This window comes from Phaethon aethereus (assembly GCF_964289735.1).
Source record: "Phaethon aethereus genome assembly, chromosome: 1".
Lineage (NCBI taxonomy): Eukaryota > Metazoa > Chordata > Aves > Phaethontiformes > Phaethontidae > Phaethon > Phaethon aethereus.
The window spans coordinates 79,353,467-79,378,136 of record NC_138575.1 but is presented as its reverse complement, the minus strand read 5'-3'; the positions used below and the strand labels follow the sequence as shown (position 1 = coordinate 79,378,136).

The 24,670-nt window shown below is 42.0% G+C and overlaps 1 protein-coding gene across 1 annotated transcript in view; it reads left to right on the top strand.

Annotated features, from left to right (window-relative positions):
- Nucleotides 1-10,134: 10,134 nt before the first annotated feature.
- Nucleotides 10,135-24,670, top strand: part of KIAA0930 — a gene marked incomplete at its 3' end in the record, with an annotated part of 77,306 nt that continues 62,770 nt past the window's right edge. The window contains exon 1 of the mRNA XM_082004535.1: nucleotides 10,135-10,213. Coding sequence (XP_081860661.1) covers nucleotides 10,150-10,213 — 64 coding nt within the window. The 5' untranslated portion in view covers nucleotides 10,135-10,149. The remainder of the gene's footprint in view (nucleotides 10,214-24,670) is intronic.

Genomic DNA, 24,670 nt, shown 5'->3' with positions numbered 1-24,670 from the left:
CTGCTTATTCAGCAGATACCAGTTATTTACATCTCCAGTTTTAACTTCTGTCCTTCCCATCAAAGCATCCTTGTAGTGAACACATTTACCAACCAAATGACCATGCTCATGTGCACCATAGGTAGATGAAATAAGCCAATGTTACCCAAAATTTGTTACTTTTGCATGGTCATTTGTACTTGTTTGATACTTGATGATTAAAGTTAAACACCTGGAGAAGTGTATACAGAACAAGGGCCCTAGGACAAAGGGACCAAAGACAGTCATGTTCAAGAAGAGAGATTGAAAAACGAACAGTCTTGGAAGAAAGAAATTATACGCTAATAGAAGATGTGGTGTTTGAGGAGTTTGAAGCATGTGGCTGTCAAACAAGGGAGTGATACTGAGCTCAGCTCAACACCCCCAGCTGGGGATGCTGGTTGACAGCTGGCTGAACATGAGCCAGCAGTTTGCCCAGGTGGCCAAGAAGGCCAACAGCATCCTGGCCTGTATCAGAAATAGTGTGGCCAGCAGGAGCAGGGAAGTGATTGTGCACCTGTACTCAGCACGGGTGAGGCCGCAGCTCGAATCCTGTGTTCAGTTTTGGGCCCCTCACTACAAGAAGGACGTTGAGTTGCTGGAGCATGTCCAGAGAAGGGCAACAAAGCTGGTGAGAGGTCTGGAGCACAAGTCTTATGAGGGGTGGCTGAGGGAACTGAGGTGGTTTAGTCTGGAGAAGAGGCAGCTGAGGGGAGACCTTACTGCTCTCTACAACTACCTGAAAGGGGGTTGTAGTGAGGTGGGTGTTGGTCTCTTCTCCCAAGTAACTAGTAATAGGACAACAGGAAACAGCCTCAAATTGCACCAGGGGAGGTTTAGATGGGATATTATGAAAAATATCTGTACTGAAAAAGCAGTCAAGCATTGGAACATGTTGCCCAGGGAGGTAGTGGAATCACCATCACCAGAGGTGTTAAAAAAAATGTAGACATGGTGCTTCAGGACATGATTTAGTGGGCATGGTGGTGTTGGGCTGACAGTTGAACTTGATGATCTTAGAGGTCTTTTCCAACCTTAATGATTCTGTGATTCTAATATTACCAAAAAGGCAAGTGTAAAAAAAGTAAAAAAGAGACCATAAGGAAGATGGATTTCAGTAATTGCTTGAGGGAAGCACAAGGAGTGAAAGAAAGGAAGAAATCAAACCAAAGATGTTATCTTGGTATTTAAAGACACTTTCCTATAGGTTCCTCTAGAACATCAGTAGACGAAGAACGGTGACAAAGATATAAGCCAGGGTAATGAAATTAATGGCTAACTTCCATGACTTTGGATAGTATTTTTTAGCAGTCTGGACATTTATTGAATGTGAAAAATGTTGAAAACCAGACATTTTAATAGATTGCAAAAGCAGTTGGAGTTCCACTCCAACTCCACTGAGAGGTTCAGCTGCATATGTAGCATACACTTAAGTATAAGCCGTTTCAGAAAATCTGAGCTTAGTGTTGCTCCCATCTGTAAATACCAGGCTGACAGGAAATACTAAGAACTTAGCTTAGATCCGTTCATATCAATAGGCTAGGAAAAGTTAACAGGTGAGAACAGGTCATGCAAATCTAGTTCAATTGACACTGTTTGCTTCTGCCAAGTTCAGAATTATTATTATTTTTTTTAATATTCCCTTTCTCTCAATAGGCTAATTCTGCTGGGATTTGCAAAATGCCAGCAACTGCTAATGAATTATTCAATTAGTAACACCATAAACTTATAGATGGGGAACCCAGAGCTCCAAAAAAGGTGGTTAGCACTATACACTTATTATAGTTTGTGCAGACATGTGGTATGTCAGTGGCAAAGTGCCAGAGTCCTTGTAATTTCTGCCTCCCAGTCCACTGTTCTAGGTCTTTCATAAGCTTTGTCCTCCATTTACCCAGGTGTAGTTAGTGACAATAACCAAGGTCTGTGCTGAAATATACCTACAACTCTTCAGATTCCTTTTACAATATGCAGGTAGTCTTCATAAAGGCTGACTTAACTTTTAGTCTAGGATTCTTTTATAGCCATTCCTAGAATTTCAGAATATTTTTCCATCAAAGTAAGTTATCTTTCTGCCTCAGAATAAGCTGAAGTGATAGCCAATTTGTGCTACTGAGGCCAGCATAAAGCTTCTTGCACTTTCAGACCTTATGGATTTAGTGACAACTACTGAGGCAAAATTAGTCTAAAGTAATCTAGACTAATAGGATAGTTTAAGTGACATGCAGTTCCTGTGTCCATGTAAAAAAGATTATACCAGCTAGAGGCTTGGCTAGCCAAGACTTTAAGAACGAGTGCATGGTGTCATTAGACACATTTGTCAAAGGTGCTGGCCTTCTGGCAAAGCAAGTTCTTGGATCTAGACTTTCCTGACCCCAAAAGTCACTGTCCTCCCCTCTGCTATAGTTGCCCTTCTCACTCTATTAAGTTCCATGTTTTGTAAGGACTAGCTTTTTGCAGGTGTGTACCCTGCTTGTATTAGTAAGGTCCAAGGCTTCTTGAAATATCCAAGCCTTACCAGGATTTCAGTCTTATTTATCTATTTTCTTATGTTTCACCTTGTGAGGAAGAACTTGCTTAAATTATTAAATATGTTAATTTTCAGAGGTGCAGTTGTTTCAAATACAAGGCATAACTTCCCAGGCATTGCTGTACATAAAACTTACTGTATAATACACTAAAAGTACAATGTGTTACTGTCAAGATAAATAGTCTGAAACTTAGGAGATAATTGTTTGTAATTAAACTGTATGAACAAAAGTTAGGATGACTGTAAGTTGTTGTTGTGAACTCACTAGATAGGTATTAGTTTAAGAATTATGTACAGGTATAACTTCTATAATTTTCTGCAAGAATAACAGATCCCATGGTTTATAAAAACATTTATTGAAATGAGTATGCCTAAAAGTTCTCAGAAGTAATAATCACTCTAGGCACTAATACATGCTTTACAAACCACTAAAGAATTGACACCATTTTCACAGCTTAAGGCTATAGGTACCCTAGCTAACTGCATTTTCTCAGTTCTCCACTGGTGAATTATTAGCACTGGTAGAAAATTAAGATCTCATGGAGACAACCGAGTGGGCTTAATATCTTAGTAGCTAACCTGGACCTAGTGTGAAAAAAATGCATAATGTCATAAGAGACTCAAAATCACCAACATACCATAACAGTTGGAGATCCATCTTAAAAATAACTTCCTGTTTTCACAGGTTTCCTTCCCCCCTTCTCTGACCAAAATAAAGGTCTTTGTTTTGACTCAAAAGAGACAACACTTCATTTACTTTCCTTTAAGTATTAATAGTACCTTAAGCCTTCAGCTTAATTTTTCTTTACAACTTGAATATAATTTCACCACCACAGAATTAGAAATTGATCTCCTTGCACATGTAAAATTACTTCATGCCTTTGTAAGAGATATTTACTATCTATATTCTACAGAGGCAAAGTATTGAGTAAGTTTAAAAATCAGAAGATGAAGCCCTGACCTCACTAACACCCACTGGCATCTGCCTTTTACAAACTTGAGTCAGTAAGGCCAAATTTCACCTGACAAATTTCTTCCTGACAATAAAATTACTTTCCTTAAGCAGGGAAGAATTTCTGATTTGAAACTTGATTGCCCTAATTCATGTAGTATATATTTGAGTACCAGAATATTTTGCAAAGGTGAAGAAATATTATGACAGTGAAAGAAGAGGGTCTGAGCAGAGTTCAGCCAAGTGATCTGTAGAGAAAATCTTTGTCCTAAAGTGTTGAAAATTACCTGAATTGTCTTGACTGTAGTTGATTCACTCTGAATGTTTGCTTAAGTAACAATGAATCCAAAGAAAATCCACCATACAGAGTTCTTTGTCTAGAGCTGCTGCTTACACAGTTTATTAGAGCAGCCCAGCCTATAAAAGCAGATCTTCTGGAGAGGATGATTTCTTTTGTTCTCCACTCAGATGCTGTCTTTTGTCCATTATTTAAAATATTAATTATTGTTCATTAAAATGTTGAAATACTAACATAGCTATACAATATAGTACAATCAACATAAAATTAAAATATAAAATAAAAATTCTATTTTATTACAAAAGTTGTAAGCTTTTAAAATACTGTTAGATGTTTCTAAAAGTAAGATTCAACCATTACTAGTGGCATTCATACAACAGTCTCAAATTTTATTTTGTCCCTACTTTTCTAGAACTGTGCACAAGAATTCAGGCATTTAAAAAGCTCAATTCCAAATTTCAATTTAATTATTTAGAAGGTACTGCTGAAAACTCAGTTTGTTTTTTGAAAGTTATCACACATCTTTTCCCAAGAGAATTAAGTTAATCACTACATTCTTTTATAAACTGTGCATTATTTGATCCCTCCTGTAAACAAGTAATTTCTTTTATACCCTCGATTACTGTCTGTTAGGATTTAAGTTTCTTAAGGCAGGCTGAAACCTGTTCTTTGTGTTTACAAGCAGATCTTGCATAAGCCTTCAGCATCATCTGAAATGGACAACAAACATGCAAGATCCCAGCAGCAGCCACATTGGTGCAGCTTGGTGTTACTGAAAAGTCAGTTCACAGCTCTGACTCATCTTGCTGGAACCACTGCAGACTTGCCACCCAGTTCTCTTCAACCAGATTTGTCACCTCACAGGGTATAGGTAATACTTGAGCACTCTTACTCAGTCACTGTTCAGAAATCCCATGTCCCTAGGAGGTGGGCAACATTTCTTATCTGTTACTGCACTCAAAGGTTGCAAATTTATATACGCTGAAGTGCACAGGTTCATAGAAACGAGGCAGATAGCAGAAGGTAAACACTTCAAGAAGCTTAGCAATATATTAGCATCAAGTAACATTCCAGTGAAAAGCAATACTAAATTTGTTGCTGTTTTGGGCAAACTTCTCAGCAGATACCTGGCCTGTGGAAGCTCCACATTACCTCTGCTGTCTGAGGCAACTTCCCAGACAGTTAATTTTTCTCAGCAAAATCCTGTACCCTGAATGCAGAGCCATACCCAGACTGGCAAGGGACTGCCCAATTTCCTCTTAGGCAAGAGCTTAGCTATGTAACCAAAAAAATTAATGAATTCCTGCTTGGACTTCAGATTTGTTGAGCTGATAGAAGGCTTCAGGTGGGTTCATAAGTGGTGAGGTGTTTCTGGATATAATACCAGCACAGTTCAAGGAAAACAATGAAACATAGATTCTGTGCAAGTGGCTTATAAAGCCCAGGAGGCTGTTATCACACAGGCTACAGTTCATCTCTCAATCCTGTTAAGGGAATTGGACTCTCAGGGACAGCGCAGGAGCAACCTAGGATAAAAGGCTCAGTTGCAGAAGGCTCAGAGCTTTTTGCTGGAGAAGAGGGATCAGGCTGGACTGAAAGCTATTCAGACAAGTTCAGACATATGTTTCAACCCTACAACGCAAGACTGAGCATCTCTGGCTTCCATTCAGCATATCCCATGGCAATTAACTGATGAAATAAGTGACAGGTATGACAAGAGTAGTTCAAAAAAAGGGGAAGGACAAGAGTTAAACAGGTAGAACACATCTAACTTCAGAAATACATGACCTTAAGTACTCTGCTGTGCATTCAGAGGAGTAACTATAAAGAATAATTTTAGCTGAAAAGATCTTGTAACATCCTATAGGTAAATTTTTTCAGAGGCTTTAACTGTAGTTTTAATCTTGGGAGCAGAATTAGTCCTGTGCTAAACACTAGAAAATTCCAGAAGTAACATTGAATTAGCTCTCAAACTGACCAATTTAACAAAATTCATAATGGGAGGCCCAAAACTCTTGTGTTCCAAGTCAAAATGTCTTAATGGAGTTAGGGAAACAATTAAGTAAAAACTGCAGAATTAGTTTTTACATATATACTCACCTGATAGCCCACTGACACATGAGCACACCTTCAGCAGAAGGCAGAAGACTGCAAAGATGGAGATACCCCAATTTATGACTAAAATGTGATTTGGATTTTTAAGCAAATTGCTTGATCTCTTCAGCTCAAAACTGCATTTCATGCCCTGTATTTTTAAAGTGGATATAACATTCATTTGCCACACATAGCTGTTATAAATCTGAATTAGTTATTACCAGTAAAGAAAGATATTAAAAAATTAAGGTACTTTACCTGCTTGTAATGGGTTGAAAAGGACCTTCAAAGTTTCAGAATGACAAAGTCTATTCCTGCAAAAATTTATACAGACCTCAAAACACGTAAGTAATGCTGATCTCTTTGACAGGCTATAATAGCTACACAGGGTTTGACAAGGTCAGTACGGTAAGGCATATATAGCATAGGATTCATCCATCAGAAACACTTTCAAATACATTAAATGAGTCCATATCTGCTAACTTGCAAACTCATTTTAATTGTTAGATATTCACACACCATGTGGTCTTATTAGCATGCACTGCAGACTATCACTATTAGCTGCTGCCAAAATAAATATAGTAAGGAAAATATAACCTTATATAAATAACTTGCTGGACTTCTGTGTAAGCATGGCAAAGCTTGGCTATTATAGGCTAATTCAAGAGACATATTCCACAATGTTAAGTCAGTTGGTGATCTACAATGAACTTGAGTTTTCACATTGTTTTAGCTTTCTACTGCATAGGACATACATCTTACGTTAAAAAGATGCATCCAGCCTATCCTCCAACCCATGGCCTATCCATCTTATTGGTCAATGTATATATTTCACATAGGACACAAAGCACATTATTACATGAGAAAGCACAGAGATCTATTGTCAGGGTACCATGCAGGCTAGAAGCTCCCTAGGGACCAGGGGAACACCCCCAGGTTGGCAGGGCTCTTGAGCACCACAGCACCTAAGCAAGGAAACAGAGTAAATGAGAGCCTAGGTCAAAAAGTACCTCCATAATGATGAGGCAGATCCATGGCCAAGCTGTGAAGTCAGCCTGCAGGGTCCAGATCAACATCATCCATAGCCAGACAGCAACACAGCTGTAGCAGAACCAAGAACCAACACCCCTTCACCATAGCTCAAATAGAGCCTCAGGACTGGGATTAAATAGAATCCCCAGCCTGCAGGTATGGATGGAGACTCCAGGTGAGGCTGGTGAGGGCCATTAAGGCCTGTTAGTGCCTCCAGAGCCCTGACACCCATTACCCCCTTGCAAGATAGATAATTTATTGTTTCATGTGTAACTGAGTTCAATGAGAGCATGTATGGTAGGATAGGGCTCCTGATACCCATTACAGTGATAACACGGTGCTAAGTGTAAGTGAAGACAACCTTTAGGAGCAATATGTAAAGATAGAATACCAACCGCCCTCTCCATCAAGAGTTTGGCTAGACAGAGGGGTTTGTTGTTTTAAAATGTACCATGGGATCTTTAAAACCCAAATTAGCACTTCAGATTTCGAACTGCTCCTAAGGGTACTTAATCAATAGCCCCTTTAAGAAAACAGACTTTATCCCTCTATCTTCTGATCAAGAGCTGTGATCTACTAGGAGGTGTGCTCAGCTAGGGAGGCCTATGAGAAGAAAAACAACTGAGGATTTTGGCCTTGGGCCTGTTTTGGTAGAAGCCAGAGAAAGCTGAAGGTAGGGCTGGGAACTGCAGGAATACCATTTCGTTATACGAAAGGCCTGGATGGGGCAGCAGAAGGTTTACTTAATTGTTTTTTTTCAGCAGCGTTGCTGGAACTTTAGGGTGAGTGTTCAGGGCTCAGCAGAGGGGCTGAACTGCTGGAAGCTCTGGAGAAACTGCTGCAGGGCTGTCTACTGGCTGGTGACACAACAAGTGTCAAGTATTTCCAGGTACACTTAACATGATAGTGGTGTTGGGATCAAGCAGTAATCTACTGGGGAAAAGTGCCTGATCCTTAGCTAGGACAGCATGACACAAGGTAAATGAGACTGCAAGCTTCTCTGGCAGCAGAGAGGTTCCTTCCTCCTGTCTCAAGTGTCATATCTTGGCAATGTCAGGAACAACTTGGAGGATAACAATACAGGACAGTCTTCTGCTGCTCTTCTCCTTTGTAAGCCTGTGGGATAAATAAATTTAAAGCATGCATTTGCAGTGCCAATGTGTGACTGCAAACCTTCATTCTCTCCAAGAAAAAGAACTATGAGGTTTAATAATGGAATTGGTGATTGTATGTCCACACTTTCCATTGCTATGTAAAAAACTAGATATTTTACTAGCAAAATGATGCTAGTACTTCAAATCGACTTCAAATTTCTCTCATGCATCCAATTCTGCATAGGGGCCTTCCATAGAAAATACTCGTGTTTATAGCCCTGTAATAGGAAATCAGTATATAGTTGTCAATAGCATTCAGCAGGTAGACTAGTAGTTGTCAATAGTATTCAGCAATTCAGATTGTTAACTTATTGGTGTCAGAAGTTGACATGAAACTGAAATTGGAAACACAGCGTAAATGTACGCTGTTTTGGAGAATGATCATGCAGCATTTGAAAACTTTTTTTTCTTGTTAAGCTATAGCAAAAAGCCCAGCTCTCAAATGATGTCCAACTCAAGTCTAAAGTCCTCTCTCCCCTTGTCTCCTGCCCACCACCATCTTCAAGGCCTGCTAAGTTTCAAATGGGACTTCATAGAGAAGAAAAGGCTGCCTAAGCCTTACAATGTTTTTAGGAATTGAGGAGAGCATAAAGTAATATAATAAATAGAAAAATGTTAAGCAAGTTGTTTGCAGAAGAACTGGGCAGGCAGTTGCATTGTTCTCCATGTGTGGCTTAGCAAATCCTTAATTTATGAGCCGAGGAAGGTTTGGCCATTGCTGGTATCTGCTGGGGAAAACCGCAGCAGCAGGGCTTGGGGTCCAATTTCTGCACCACAAGCTGGCTTATTCCCCAGATCCCCTGTTCCTGTTTTACATTATGTCTCACTAGCAAGATGTGCTAATGCTAAGGGACAGGGGACCCAGCTCTTTGTAGATGCTTTGGGGGAATTCCGTACGTTGGGTTTTGTCCCCGTAGCTCTGTACTCCTATGGTTACAGCTGTCAGGGAACAGGTGAGGAAGAAGGAAGCAGCAGCTCAGGAGATTTTATGTCAGTGGGACAGTCAGGAGAGCTCTGCCTGCGGTGGCAAGAGTCTGCGGGCAAATCTGTGGGACACAGTGAGAGCTAAGGATGGGGAAGAAAGCAGCCAGAAAGCCAGATTGGAAACAAAAGATCTTTAGACGTGAGGGACACAGGACTCCATGAGCTGCCGTGGATGATGGTCAAGCATGTGGCTCTGCTCTCCTCACAGAACCTACCTGCAGCTGGACTTTCTTATCTTGTCCTTGTGGGGTTATGGAGCACCTGAAATACTATCTTGCATTTTCTGCCTGGACAGGCTTTGTTCTTTCTACAGGAAAAGGTAATTTTAGCACATGAAAAGCAATACTTGGGGGTAGGAGCATGGGGGAATGAGTGGGGGGTTTATCCTAGGTGAGAGGGCTCTCGCTGATGTCCTCAAAAGACCAACCCATTGATGGTTGGTCTTCTGGTATTTTTTACTCTATTGTTTCCAGAGGAAGTTTTTCCTTACTAACCCACACAGCTGAAGGTGTGTTTGTGTAGCAAGGAGTCAGGTCTCCAGCAGGTTTGCGTCGCAAAAGACCCGCGTAAATATTTTAGGTTTATATCCAATTATCGCCAGAAAAAGCCGTCTGCGGATCAACCAGGCGGCCACGGCGGAGGCGATCCCGCCGGCTCCCGCCCCCGCCCCGCCCCTAAAGGGCGGGGCGGGGGCGGGAGCCGGCGGGACCGCCCCCGTGGCCGCTTGTAGCAGGAAGCGGCCGGAGCGCGGCTGGAGGCGATCGCGGTGTTGCCTGCGACGCCCGGGAAACTTTCTGAGGTGGGGGGAACCGGGGAGGGAGGTTACGTACCCCTCGCCAGGGCCGGAGGAACCGGGGCGTGGAGCGTTTCTCGTCGTCGCTACCGGGCGGTCCCCGGCTCCGCCCGCCGCTGCCGGGAGAGCCGTGCGGGCGGCGGGGGCGGTAGCGCCGGGTGCCGCGGCCGCCTCCGCGGGGCGGCCTGACATGAGATCATCGCCGGCAGCGGCAGCATGGCCTCTGCCAGGAGCGGCGGCCGCGCCGGGTCGAGGGACGAGGAGGCCAACGGCGACCTGGACCGCTCCCTGCAGCAGATGCTGCGGGCGATAGCGGAGGAGCGGAGCCGCGCCGGCCTCCGCCAGGAGATCAGCGGCCTCGGTGAGTCGGCGGTCGGGGCTTCCCCGCCGGGCGGGGCGGGGCGGGAGCGGAGGGATGAGCGCGGCGCCCCGGGGCCGGGCGGCCTCCGGCGGGAGCGGGGCCGCTCTGCCCCTTCCACGGCCGCGGGCTGGTTCGGTCTCCTGGTTCGCCGGGGGTAGCCGGCGGCGGTGGCCCGGAAACCTGTTGTGTGCTGCCGGGCTGTGCTGCTGTCACGGGGATGGGCGCTCTCTCCTTCCGAAGTCCCCGAGAACCGGAGAGGGCAGCTGTCTGCTCCATTGTCTGAAATGCCCTTGGAGAAAAATGGTCAGAAGGCACTACGCACATCAGCCGATTTTTTTTTTTTAAGTATAAACTATGTATCGTGTGTTTTGGAATGCAAACGGAACAAATTTTTTGTTACTCTTGCCAATGCATTTGATCGTATGGCTCTCAAGTGATCTCTAGGTGTTTTTTTTCCTCTTCTGAATCAGACACCTCCCTTTGCTGAGTAAATGACTTCATGCCGCTTGCCATGGTCTAGTAAGAACATAATGTTGTTGCTCTTGGTGGTCAGTTAATTTTTTAAATCGTGGAGGTTTTCTTTAGCTTTCTGGATATCTTGTTTATTTACATCTTGATCGATGCAAGTTTTACATGACACATCTTTATTTAGCTCTTGGCAAAGCTTACGCATTGCAAAATAGAAGTTTGAAGTTAAAATTCAGTTGACTTTAGGCAAGAGCATGGTACGACAGCTCCCCTAACCAAAATCCTTCACATCAGGAAACTCTTCTGGCTAGGCTAATGAATAGAAATCATTCATTTTTATGTGCAACGATGGAGATCGTAGACAGAAGCTTTTGACGTGAGGAATGGTTTCTACCTTATTCAGAACTTTTGTGTATCCTGGACTGGACCTGTGCTCTAAGGGGATGAATGCCCCTAAGTCCTTGCAGTGTCAGAGCTTTAAATTATGAACACTGATGTGCAATACTTCCTTCTTCCATGTGCCTTTTTTAACGGCTCCTCCTTCCTCAGCTCATTTATGAAGTCCCAAAAGTCTCTGTTTCTGAGTCTTCCTAAAAAACCGAGAATGAGTTTTTATTTGAGTTTTACTGGCTTTGTGATGTGGATTGGCACGGGGAAATCTCTCTGGTTCTCGATCTGACCTTTATGCATCAGTTTGTCTGCCAGTGTTTACTGTGGCCTCCCCAGGGAGGCATGGGCTCTCTGTTCTTTATTTTTGCCTTGCATATAATGAAACCTTGTGCAAACAAAGAGAAATGGTGAGTCTTTCTTGTTTCTTTATGCTTTTTTCTAATGGAATGTGATTTCCAGGCTTTACTGTAGTGTAAAATGTTACAGGGCCAAATAAAGTGTCATGGCAAAGAAACTATAAACAAAACAGGAAAAAAACCCACATAATCTAAATGCCTGTGCATTCATTGCAAAGCTGTTGTCAGCTCCTGTTTGGCCTCATCATGTTTGAATGAAAATAAAGACTCACAAGGGTAGAAATTTCACCATCGCTTTCTTTTACTGAAATTGGAAAAGGGAAGAAACTGTGGTAGCTGGTAAGAACATAGAAATGCTTCTTCTCCACTTGTGTTTGAACACACATGCACAATAGCTCATTGTAAGAAGTCCTGCTGAGTAACTTTGGGATAATCACACGAGTAATAGGACAGTATTGTGCCTCTCTTCTGCCGGATAAAGACTTGAAAGGAAAACCTCAGGAGAACTGCTTAGCTCGTTGCACTGAGGAGCTGATCCTGGCTGTGGAGACTTGCCTACGTATGTCTATGCCTGTGTGGAAATAGGTTATACGTCACCACAGGAGTACCTTGGCTGTTCAGTTTTTGTATCCAGGGAATGGAGCTGAACTTTTATCTGAAAATGTTATGCCTTTCCCACAAGTGCAGTGTCCTGCAGGTGGAGAAGTGCCATAGACCTCCCTGCCCTGGGCAGCTGCAGGCGTGATGGCCCTTCAGCTGAGATGGTTGTGGGACAGCGAGGTGACTTTAATGCAGGCAGAATCTGTTCTACAGCGGCTATTTTTGAGCACAGTTACTGAATATCAATTCCTACTGGCACTCCTCTTGTTAATCCCCAAGCACTGCAGAGTCACAAAGTGGGACCCCACTCAGGGTTAGAGGCTGCAGACTCAGATTGCCATAGGGACACTTAAATTATCACAGCATCTGACCAGCTTTTGTAAATCTATACATATGATTACTTAAAGTTTGGGAGGAACATATTGGGAAGCTTCCTTAAGGCCTAGGAGGCAGAGAATCTCTCTGTGCTATAAATTGCCACTTTTGTATATTGAAGGATTTTCCAAGATCTTCACTTCATTGTGTGCTGCATGTCACCCAATATGTAGCACTGTCACTCCCAGTGAATAAGTGCTCTTTTTCCTTATTTGGTGATTTATTACTAGGCAAATAAAGAGTTTAACTACTTCTTGCAGAAGAAATACAGAGATTTTGGAGTGGTGTTCAATAGAAATTATAGATGAACAGAAGGTTATCAGGTGTTAACCCTATGGCTTAAATTTATGCAAGCCTGGACTGCACCAGCAAATGGTGTTGCAGGGCATGTGACATAGAGTAGCCTGGGCTATTCCAGAATATGCTGGGCACTAGCAGCACAGCAGATGTAAAGGCTTTTCCTTGAGTTCAGTACTTATGAAGTAGTCACGGTCCCATGTGAGTTCAGATGCCTAACACAGAGGTTTTGTCTGCTCTTTGTGCCTGGGTGCTGGTCTTCAAAACAGTCCTAAGGATCCAACCTGTGGCACATCATCTGCTGGGCTGCAGGAGGAGCATGCCCACAGCTGGTTTTATATTAGTGGTGTTTCTTTTTGTAATGGCCAAATCCTTTTCATCTGTGTCAGTAGATTAAACCTGTTGTGATTTTTTTCTGAGTTCTCTTGAAATCCGCTGGCAAAGACTTTGGCCTTGTTAAATTCAGGGTTTTCCCTAAGTGCTGTTAACCCCTCAACAATAAAATGGGGCTCCCTGGATCATAATTTGGATGGCCTCTCTCCTTTTGTGTATTTCCTTTAAGTGAGCCCTTACTCCCCAGCCTAAGGAGGAAATAGCTATTTTTGCTGACACTGGGTTTTGGTGAGAGGAATTGCTTTATTTCAGGAATATCACATAAGCATTTGGACATGTATTATCCAAAAATGTAAATCCCCTTGCACGGGATTTTCCATATTGTCCTGTTTGTGTACTGTAGAAAATATAGCAAATCTGACATCGTGCTTCAAAACAATGACTCATGCATGACTCCTTACCAAGCTGCTTAGGAGGAAGGATGATGCCTCTCTGAGAAGAAGTCTTTGGCTGGATGTTGGTGTCATGCAGTTGTGCAGAATATTATACTAGCGTTGTGTGTAAAGCTCACTCTGAAATACTGTTTGTTAGAATGTTTCTCTGGCAAAATAATTCTCCTTCTGGGGGAATGACAGACTTGTTTTATGTCTCCTCAGCCAGGCTGCACATAAGGTTCTGAAGTTACCTTTCTGGCCAAAGCCCCGAACTGGGAGGGTTTTATTTTTGGTTGTGCCTGAAATTACTCTGTAATGTTGTCAGATGCTTAATTTCCCTGTGCCCTTCTGTCCTCCAGTGACAAATTGCCTTGCCTTTAGTGTAGCACAGTGTGCTTGGGTGGAGGTGTGACTACTGGAACTTGAGTTGTGAATTTTCTTATGGGTAAGAAAAAATAAATAGGTAGATCTGAATAATGTCTTGAACTGTGGCTGATCGGTGACGGAGGTATGTAGCCAGGTGAAAGGTGGAAAAGTCATAAGGATCCTGAGAAACAGGTGGCTGCCCTGTGGGCTGCAAGCAAGTGGGAGTAAACAAGCAGTTGAAAACTGCTGCCACCAGGCACTGAAGGTCTGTAACGTGATGGTCATGGGTGCTGGTGGAGAGGCCAGACCCTGCAGAAGGCCTGATAGTCTTATCAGTAAAAGCAGTGTTTCTTCTGTTTGGTTTCCTGATGGTAGAGGAGGTGTTCTTGTATAGGACCAACTGTTGATGAGAAGAGAGCACAGGAGGGTGTACTTGGCATACGGACAGCAGAAGGAGGAACATACATCTTCAAAGTCTGAGGATTGCCTGGACTTGTTTGTGCAGCATTGTACCACAGGGCTTGTCATGTGAGTAAAGGCAGTGGGATGATTCATGTACTAAATTACCTTGATGAATAAATCCTGGAAATAAATAGGTCTCTAGCCTTCCTGAGAGAAGGAAAGGTGAGGCAGCATACAGTAAACGCTCATGCATGTGAGTGTTGTGAAAATATGATGGAAACATAAAGACCCAAGTGGGAAAATGGTAGAAAGATGAAGAATGGTGAAAGAAATTTTTGGAAAGCAAGAGACGTTAAAATGGAGAATTAAAAAGAAGAATTAATAATTTGGATTTGAAAGTACTAGATTCAGGCCTTAACTCTATCATAGTGTAATAACTTTTAATTAAATCATAATATTCAAGAAGGATGTGTTTGCTCCTGAAAGTTTGAAGAAAGTGTAGCCACTGAGTAGGTGGGAGTGTCTGCTCGGAATTTGCTGCAGTACAGAGCTGGTTTGACAGGAGTAGCTTTTATGCAGAAACAAAACATATTCTTCATTCATGGTTCTTCCTGGAGTTAGTTCAGTGAGTTGTCCAGTCAAAGATGAGAAACTACAAAAGCTGTGAAGCTTTGTTTTCTTTTGATCTATGAATAATAAGAAGGTACGAAAATCACATCTATCCTAACAAACTTGAGGGACATATACAACCAAATTCACTAACTATGGGTAATGTCTGCTGTGATGACTTAGCTTAATACACAAATGTGTTGATAGACTCAAAGAATGGGCCCATGTGAACCTCATGAGGTTCAACAAGGTCAAGTGCAGGGTCCTGCACCTGGGTTGGGGCAACCCCTGTTATCAGTACGGGCTGAAGGGATTGAGAGCAGCCCTGCTGAGAAGGACTTGGGGGTACTGGTGGATGAAAAACTGGACATGAGCCGGCAATGTGCGCTCGCAGCCCAGAAGGCCAACTGTGTCCTGGGCTGCATCCAAAGCAGCGTGGTCAGCAGGTCGAGGGAGGGGATTCTGCCCCTCTACTCCGCTCTGGTGAGACCCCACCTGGAGTCCTGCGTCCAGCTCTGGAGCCCTCAGCACAGGAGAGACATGGAGCTGTTGAGCGGGTCCAGAGGAGGCCACAAAAATGATCAGAGGGATGGAACACCTTTCCTGTGAGGACAGGCTGAGAGAGTTGGGGTTGTTCAGCCTGGAGAAGAGAAGGCTCCGGGGAGACCTTATTGCAGCCTTCCAGTACTTAAAGGGGGCCTATAAGAAAGATGGGGACAGACTTTTTAGCAGGTCTGTAGCGACAGGACAAGGGGTAATGGTTTTAAATTAAAAGAGGGCAGATTTCAACTAGATATGAGGCATAAATTTTTGTCAGCATGGTGAAGCACTGGCACAGGTTGCCCAGAGAGGTGGTAGATGCCCCATCCCTGGCACCATTCCAGGTCAGGCTGGATGGGGCTCTGAGCAACCTGATCTAGTTGAAGATGTCCCTGCTCATTGCAGGGTGTTGGACTAGATGGCCTTTACAGGTCCCTTCCAACCCAAAGATTCTATGGTTCTGTGGTAATTTAAATTTCATTCAACACATTTAGAAGGATTTAAAAGAAAGTAAAGTACAGGTTTTGTTACTTGTACTTTAATATTTGTACAAGTTCTTTTTGTCATATTTATGAAATGTTTTGCAGCTGATGAATATAAAATGTTCAGTAAAAAATGAATAGTCAAATATGGAACAGAAAAAAAGAAAATACGAATGTAAGTAACTTACAAATAGTAAAATAAATTAAAAAAATGTTTATTGAGTAGCTCCCTAATCAGTAAAAAAAAATCATAGTGTTTCAGCCAAGAAGAATCTGTATTTCTTTCTAGGAAAAGTTCGAGAAAGTACAAATGCAAAGCAAGATCAGAACAGATTATTTAAATCGGAGTTAAAGTAGGTACTTAAAACTCAAAGTGATTTAACTGGCTGCGCAAACAGCAAAGAAATTCCAGTGTGAAAATGGGTATAATGTGATTTTTTTTAATTTTTTTTTTTAGGGTTAGAAGGGGAAGATGATTTTAAAGCTGCCTTTTTTTTTTTTTTTTTTTTTTTTTTTTTGCCTGGCATAGAAAACTGTCTGGGAGAAATTTTTTAAATCAAGTGTGCATGTAGACATTGTATGCGTAGTTGAGTGCATGGATAGGGTGGTGTAGGAGAAACCGCAGCTGGACCCAATTCTGAGACCCAGTGGGTTTGGTCATGGGATGGGAACATGTTTCTGCTTGCCCGGCAGCCCCGTGTGCGGGACCGATGGGGTGAGGGATGTGCTCGCTGAGTCCTGCAAGGGATCTGTCTGGCTTTCTATCCCAGTAAGGCCCAGCAGCAAGGAGCGGGGCTGGCCACGCTAGAGAACAGAGTGTGGGAGAGAGGAGCTTGTGGTGCTGGTCTGGGATGGGCCTCAGCAAATAGTACTCGTGCAATGAGTGCTGTTTGTACTCCAAGGATATCAGACTCGGGCAAGGCCGATGGCAGGTAATTTTGGATGCTTGTATTGGGGCTGGAGTGGGTAATTTCCAAACCAGGGCGCAGTGCCAATTTTTAAGGTAATGTCTCTTGCTGTAATGCATCAGTGAGAACAAAGCAGTTGAAGGCAGTTGCTGGGAAACTTCCTTTCCGGCAGGGCTGTGCAAGGTGGCATGCTTTTTGTTGATGAGATTTCTTTCCTCTTGGATCACGGAGCAGAAGAGGGGCTGTGATTTTGCTGTGGTGTGTTTCTGTGCTGTGGTGGTAGGGACTGAGAGGGGGACACATGAGAATCTCACACTGGGACTGGTTGGGATGTTGTGATGGATTGGGATAGAATGTTGTGATGTTGGGATCGGATTGTGTAGGATTACAGACAGAGGCAAATAATGATCTTTAATATTAAGGCTGAAGAGAAAACTGATGCGAGAAGGAGTATTGAGTTCTTGTGCCCTAGGATGCCATCCTGCCGCTTCTGCAGTCAAGCACGAGGTATTTATGAATATCCATGTAGGATCAAGTCATGGAGAATGGCAATCTGGGGTAAACTCTAGGGCTGCAGCCCTCCAGGGTAAATACCTTTTTTTTTTTTTTTTTTAGTCGTTCATTTAAAATTCCATTTTCATTGTTTATTAGAACCATGTTCATGCTGTTGTCACTAATGGCTTGTCAGGCTTTCCATTACACACCAGTGTTTTCAGGGGATTTGTAATTTGGCTATGAAGGTTAACTTCTGTTAGGAGCTTGACAGATATCATCCCAGATCAATAATATAATGAGGTCTTTCTTTTATTACAGCTTTTATATATGTTTTGAGCAGTTGGGTTATTAGTTTATTTTTATTTTTTTTTAATGGAGATGAAGCTTTATGGGATTTCCATGTCCTGCTCAAGAGCATACGTCTTCAAATTATAAGAGTCTGATGCTGAAGAGTGAGATGCTGAAGTAAGGAGGCAAGATTTTTAAAAAAACAACAGGGGAAAAAACCGAAAACCATCCCAACAAAAAAATCCAAAATACCCTTCAGAACATTGTTGCCCCAACTAAATAAGCAGTTTAGTCTTAAAAACGAAGCATGCTGCTGTTCATTTTTGGATGCTACCAGAAGTTGCTGGATACCCAATTTCTTGAACATGAGAGTCCCTGACGGCTGGGTTATGAATGTGTAAGCCTCACAATGGGAATAGTCAGGGTATTTTAAAACACCCATCTCTTATGTATGTAATAGTGGTGTTCTAGCTGATACCTTAACTGTTAGGTTTTGTTGTTTCAGCAGTATACTCCCTAAATCTTTAATAGGGTACTAGTTGCAAATCCATTTTGAATTCTGGGTTCTGTTTTGAACTTTAAGATGGATGGGAGGTCTGTTTTAGCGATTAAAATACAGCTTACCTTTACAGTTCAGGACAGATCTTCTAAGGATTTAACAATATATCTGGTTGGATTCTTTCCAAAGAAATGAAAAATTGAATTTCCTGAAGGCTGAAGTATGTTGGTCTCCCCTCTCATCATCTGTGTTCAGGATGCTGATCAATAGAAAAAAGCTCAGAGGATGTAAACTTGAAATGTAAAGTTTACATCCTCTAAGGACGTAAAGTTGAAATACACTGTGTCTTGTGTTCCAGCTACATTTCAGGAAAAACAAAACCCTGCAGTTAAGGAGTTAGTAATGATTGTTGCATCTGCTTATCCTTGTAAATGGGCTAAGTAGGATCAGGATGGCAGCTCACTGACATTGAAAGTATTGCCATGAAGTGAATGATAAGGTGTAAGGAGAAAATCTGTACAAAATCAATTCGTGGTCTCAGGAGGCCACTGAATAGTGAAGCTACTCTCTTCCAGTATGTATTCAAAAGAATATGAAATAAGCTGCTTTTGGTCTGTTTACAGCCCCTTGGGCTAAACAAGGTGAATGTCAAAGAATCAAGGTTGCTCCTTTGTGTGTGTGATCCCAAATAATGTATTGATTCCTTTTTCTTGATACAGAAAGTAAAATCCAGTCAGGATACAGAAATACCAGATACAGCATCATACTTCTCCTGTAGAGGAGCTGCGAGTAACCCAGGCACACTTCAATAGCGGTTCTGTTGACTGAAGTATCAGATGCAGCAACAGTCCTAAGTAATTTTTTTCCCTAAATTCTTACTGGTTCAGGCATGAATACTACATGTAAGGATTTATTGGGTTTTCCGCAATGCCATTGTAGAAACAAGGCTTTAGAACTGAAATTCTTGTCATTTTGGTTTGCCTGCTCTACAGTACTGTAGTACTGACTGTGTGCTTTTACTACATAGAGGTTGAACGCTGACAACAATCACATTCTTTACCTTCCTTCTCTGGGGGTTCCTTAAACGTGTTTCATTAGGGGTCCTGAAGTTAAATCCCTTTGAGGTTTGAGTATTGTTTTGCAGGCAGATTGCGTGTCGTGACACGAAGAGCAATTCCTTTTGGGGCTGGGTCCTTCCTGCCAATGCAGAATGAGGAGATGGCTACTGGTGCTGGTATTTTGGCTGTATCTGGTGTTTCAAAATATTCTTTGCACAACTTTCTTACAAATGGATCTGTCAGAAAGCATAGCATGTGGCAGGCAAGCAGTAGTCCTTCATGTTAGGACCAATTTTGAAGCATCCCAGGGTGTTTCCAGGTGCAGCGGTGTGCTCGATGTCCAGAAGTGCATTTGAATCCACCTAATCTGTTGTACTGTGTCTGGTTTCCCTTGTGGGAAACAACATCGCTGGACTCTCTGTCTTTGCCCTTTAACCAGGATGTGCTCAGTGAGTTGAGCTGAGGCAGCCCCTGTTTTTGGTGTTAGCACTGGGGTGATGAAAATCTTTATGGCTCAATAGTCACCTAGCTTTTTGTAAGCTACCACGCAGAGGAGAGAGGCCCTATATTCAGGAATTGCCAGAGGCCACCTCCATGCCTGGATTCGCAGTTTCAGGTGTTGCTACCACTTTATCAGTCTATTGGGGACGCAGTGTGTAGGGTCTTCTGTAGGGAGATTGGCAGCACCTAGCCTTTCAACACTTGGGTGGTGTTTCCATTGGTCAAATGGATGTGGAAGAGCTATTACTTCTGATTGTCTGTATCTGGAAGTAATATAGATAGTTTTAGCTCAAATCTCTCTTTGCATGTCTAACTACCAAGCTTGGATAAAAAGAAGTGAATTGGGAGTTCTTGGTCCTGTCTTGCAGGGCTCCACGTAATCAGCAGGAACTTCAGAGATGGATTAAAATGCCAGTGAAGCTTGAGCTCTCTTTGCACTATGAAGAGTTTGATTTAATTGCCTGGAGATGCTGAAACATCATCAAGATGAGGGAAGTGTTTTGGAATGGATTTATAGTATTCTGCTAAGAACCATGAAAGATTTCACCAGAAGCTTATTCCTCTGCTTTTCCAGAGAACAAATACAGGAGCTCCTGAATGTCTAGCAGTGTTATGTCTTCAATAAAGAGTTTCTTACCTGCCTCAAAGGACCTTGAGAGGTGGATTTTAAATTTCCATAAAATTCAGTGCTGCATAATAATACACAGGGTGTTCGGTGTGATTTAAGTAATCAGTTTTGAGATGAGTTTATTTCCTCATAAGGGTCACTTCTGCTTAGTTATTGCCTAAGCTCATCTTTTCAGAAACAAAGCAGCAAGCTCATCACAGTATGTCTTGAAGATAGAGCTCTGAGTAAACCCAGTGGCTTCCTAAATAATCACAATCCAGCTTTTTATATACTTCACAGGAATGCTTAAATACTTTTTTTTCTTGGTTTTAATCTGGGAGTTTAAGACTGCCTATGTAATGAAGATCTGAATGGATGACCCATGTTTTTCATAACAAGGGTGACTAAACTCTAGTCAAAGCATCATGTGAATTGTTAGTAGGCCATGTTTTACGTGAATAAAGGGGAACTAATTTCATCCTCTTTGATCTTTGATATTACAAGAATAGATTACATTATGCTGTGTTTTTTGGTCTGACTCGTCAGATTCATACTGGATGGTGTTTCATAGGTGATACTTTTTCCTTTCGGTTAAAAAAGAAACAAAGATGTAAAAGTGTACGTGAGGTGATTCAGGGATGCAGGTGCTTTAAAAATGTTCCAGGATCAGAATAATTATAATGAAATTTTTTCACTTTCTTCTGTTCAACAATGTCAGGCTAACTTATTTGTTTGTATATATGTGTATACACACACGTATATATAATGCATTGGTTCTATGACAAGATAAAACTATTTTTTTATGGAAGAATGATACCCTTAGTACTTGTTCTATGCTTGAATGTGCCTAGTTGTTCCTAGAAGCCAATGGGGAAAGAGTGATTGTGAGCTTAACATGAAAAAGTAAAAAAGTAAAAACAGGCAAAGTGTAAGATCCAAAGTATGCTGTTTGCTACTTTTACAATTTTGCTGTTTTGCATTTTTTTTCTAAAATCACATTTCATGGTATCCCAAATATAAAGAGATTAAAAAGTTTGGACTTGCTTGGAATCCTGTCTTGAAGTTCTTTCTGAAGTTTTGCTCTGAGGCTTTTATGATTTGGCTTTTGTAGGTGGTACTAATGATGTAGGTGTTGCACTCTGAGAAGGTTGGTGTCCTGCTTCTGAAAGCTGTGCTATCCTCAGACTGCCTTACATCCTGTAGCATGGCCAGGAGCACCATGTTCAGCTAGTGATATTTTACTGTCATGAAACTTTTTTCAAGTGTTGGCAGGGAATAGAAGACTGTCGTCCATCTGATGCTCGCTTGAGACTTTAAGTCCTTAGTCGACCTGAGGTTTTATCATTCACGGTTCTTTTTACTGGATGTTTCTGGCACTACAGAAGGAGGGGGAGGAATGAGTCACTCTCTACACTGGAATACGGTTGAAGTCTATAACTTTGCATGCACGTGCTGAGGGGAGATATACTATCCATTAATGCTGAACTTCAGAGACCTGCATTTAGTGTCTGCTCTTCTGTGGATTTCTTCTGTGATTTTGGGAAGTTGCTGGCACTCTTTGCACCTGTGTTCCCCATCTGGTATAGGGAAATAATAAGCCGTTACCTCAGAAGGAAAACTCTCCTATGGTTGACAATTCTACTAATATCTTAGGGTCAAAGGGTGAGTTGCACCCAAGAGCTCCTTCTGTAAGCAACATCCCAGAGCAGTGGAATAGCATAGCCATGGTGGAGCACACCAGGGAAAGCATGGGTCCCTCCAGCATGGACTGTCCTCTTCAGTCTGAGCTTGTTGGTTTGGCAGAAAGATTGAGCAAATGAGAATAGCAAAAAAACCTGTCAGTAAGACTGACAGTTCCTATATTGCAGTGTTAAGTGATTTAATGGCTTTGTTCCCCATCTGAACAAAAACAATGCCTGTAAATAACATATTTTTTTCTTTATTAACAAAAACAGTGAAAACAGAGTTGTCAGTGGGGTTTTTGGGTCAAAACTTGAATTCTGAGGTTCTTTCCAACCTGAATTATTCTGTGTACCTGCCAGAGATGAAGAAAACTCCAGGTTCAAATTTTTCATCCTGTATTGTTGTGAATGGGGCAAAAGGGGGAAATCAAGCATAGGCATGTCCTTCTTCTTTCTACTTTCCTGGCAAGAAACTTTAAAAGGAATCACAAATGTTTCTTCTTCAGCAAAATGCTGTGAAATATGCAGCAATTAAAAATGTAATGCTTACCTTTGTACTTTTTTGTCACTGTCTCTTAAACCTGAGGTTGAGGGCATTGTCTAAATTTTACAGAAAACAAAAGAATGGGGAGGAATTGGAGTTTCTGTGACTGTATCTGAAGTCTTTATGTGTCCCTTCAAATGTAAGGTCTATGCTTCAGTGCTTTGATTGGATGGAAGAATGTTAAGATTTATATTCTTTACTTCAAAACTCTAGTGGCAACATCAAAAGGTAGTAAACTATGTAATCAAAATCACAGGGGAGGGTGTTCGTAAGTCCAGTGGTGGGGAAAACCAGAAAGAGACATTACCCTCTTGTGCTTTTCCTGAGGAATTTTCTAAATAAGACCTTTCTTTCTCAACTCACATGTTCCTACTTGAGACTTTGTAACTGTCATGAGATAAAGGCAGTGATTTCTCAATGGATAAATGTTGTGACTGTTTTTGGTTTTATAAACTGTATTTGTAACCATTTTTTAGTCTAGAGAGAGTGGCTGGGTGGGGGTGATATGGTGGGTGGGGGAGAGACCCAGGGAGGGAGAGAGGGCAGAAGAAACAGCTGAAGTGTCAAACCATAGTCTTCTTACAGGTTGGAGGCAAAAGCGAGAAAGTCTCTTAAATAATTAGTCCAGTATCAGGTTCCCTGGACCACTCTGCAATAGTACACCCATGTGCAAGCCTTCCGGATCTTTAGGGATTCACAGCTGTGCAAGTCTTGTTTGGAGGAGAAACTGAAATAGCGGTGCTGGTTACAAATGGAAAGGGGCAGCATGTTTTCAGCAGCTAATATGTTAATGGTAGACTAAACCTCTATTTATTAAAACCAATAGTAGCCTTGCAGTAGTTGCTCTCTGTCTTAAGGAGTAGCGTGCTGCTGGCTTTATGGCAGTTTTGCATTATTTCTGACTGAAGTTTGTATGTCACAGATGTTAACCAAAATTCTTCCTTTTTTTTTCTCCTTTCTCTCTTTTAACCAACAATGACCATTTCCCCAGAGAACCAATTTTTCTTGTTTTCAGTTGTTCTGTTGTGGACTAAATTAAAATATTGTGCTTTGCTTGGGGCTGTCAAGGAACAATGCCTTTCCTCACACATACCAGATGCCTGCAGCACAAAAAGCTGGTGTGCTGTCAAGGGGATTGGTGGTCTCCAGATCTGCAGTTCTGCAAGCTACATGCAGTGCCTACAGGCTGACATTGGACTGGCTTTCTTGCCCCTCTGGTGGCTTCACAGGAAAGTGATAAGCTGTTAAAGGAAACATCTTTCTTCCTTGTGTGAATGTGGTTTGTTTAAAGAAAGGGGCCTGCTTTGCAGTGAGAGGAGATTTCGCTGGGATGTATGTGAGTGGGCAGACACTCTTAATTTTTATTTTTAGCTAAACAGCTATATTTGTTGTCTTAGAAGCCTGTGTTAATAATAACAGAAATGCTAAAAGGTAGTGCTGCCTAATTAACTGAAATATCTAGGCACTGGCAAAGACATTCAATTTATTGGACATAACATTAAGAACCACTTTGCTTTAGCCTGAAGACCTTAGAAAGCAAAATGAAGTGGGATTTTTAAAGGGCTTGTTTTTTTAAGAAGTACCTCCTTCTGTAGATGAGTTTTCTTCCATATGCATGTCAAGTTAGACACCCAGTTGAGAGATGCACTGTCAAAGAGTTGCTTTTTAAATCTTGGCCACAGGATGGGTGAAAGTGTTGGTTGTCAGCATCTAAAAGCGAGTGGGTTTGTGGTCTAGAAGGTAAGTGAGAATTACGGCTTCCAGTGTGAAGTTGCCAAGTGCTCACTCAGAAAGCTGTCGCCAGTGTTTCTGCTTAGAACAAAGAAACTGAATCAGGAAAATACCAGTGTATGATAGTAGACATGTGTAGGAAATAGTTCTGCTTCCCTGCAAACTGCTGTTGTAATAATTACTCCTTCCTTCTGCCTTGACAGCATGATGCTAACAAGCACCCTGCAGCAAAGGTAAGATGCTAGGGGAGGTACATACATGAAAACATAAGTAACAACCACACTCAAAGTAGTTTTATAAGGCTGAAATTCTTCCAAAATGCGATTTGCTGGTTTTACGTGATCTACCACAACAGTCTTTTAGGTAGTGCTTTGACAGTGGTATTTATTAAGTTTGAAAATGGAGACATTGGATGTCATAAATTTATAGGGCTAGCAGTCTTTGATCAGAATGATTGCTTTGGCAGAGAACAAAAATAGCATGTATATGTAG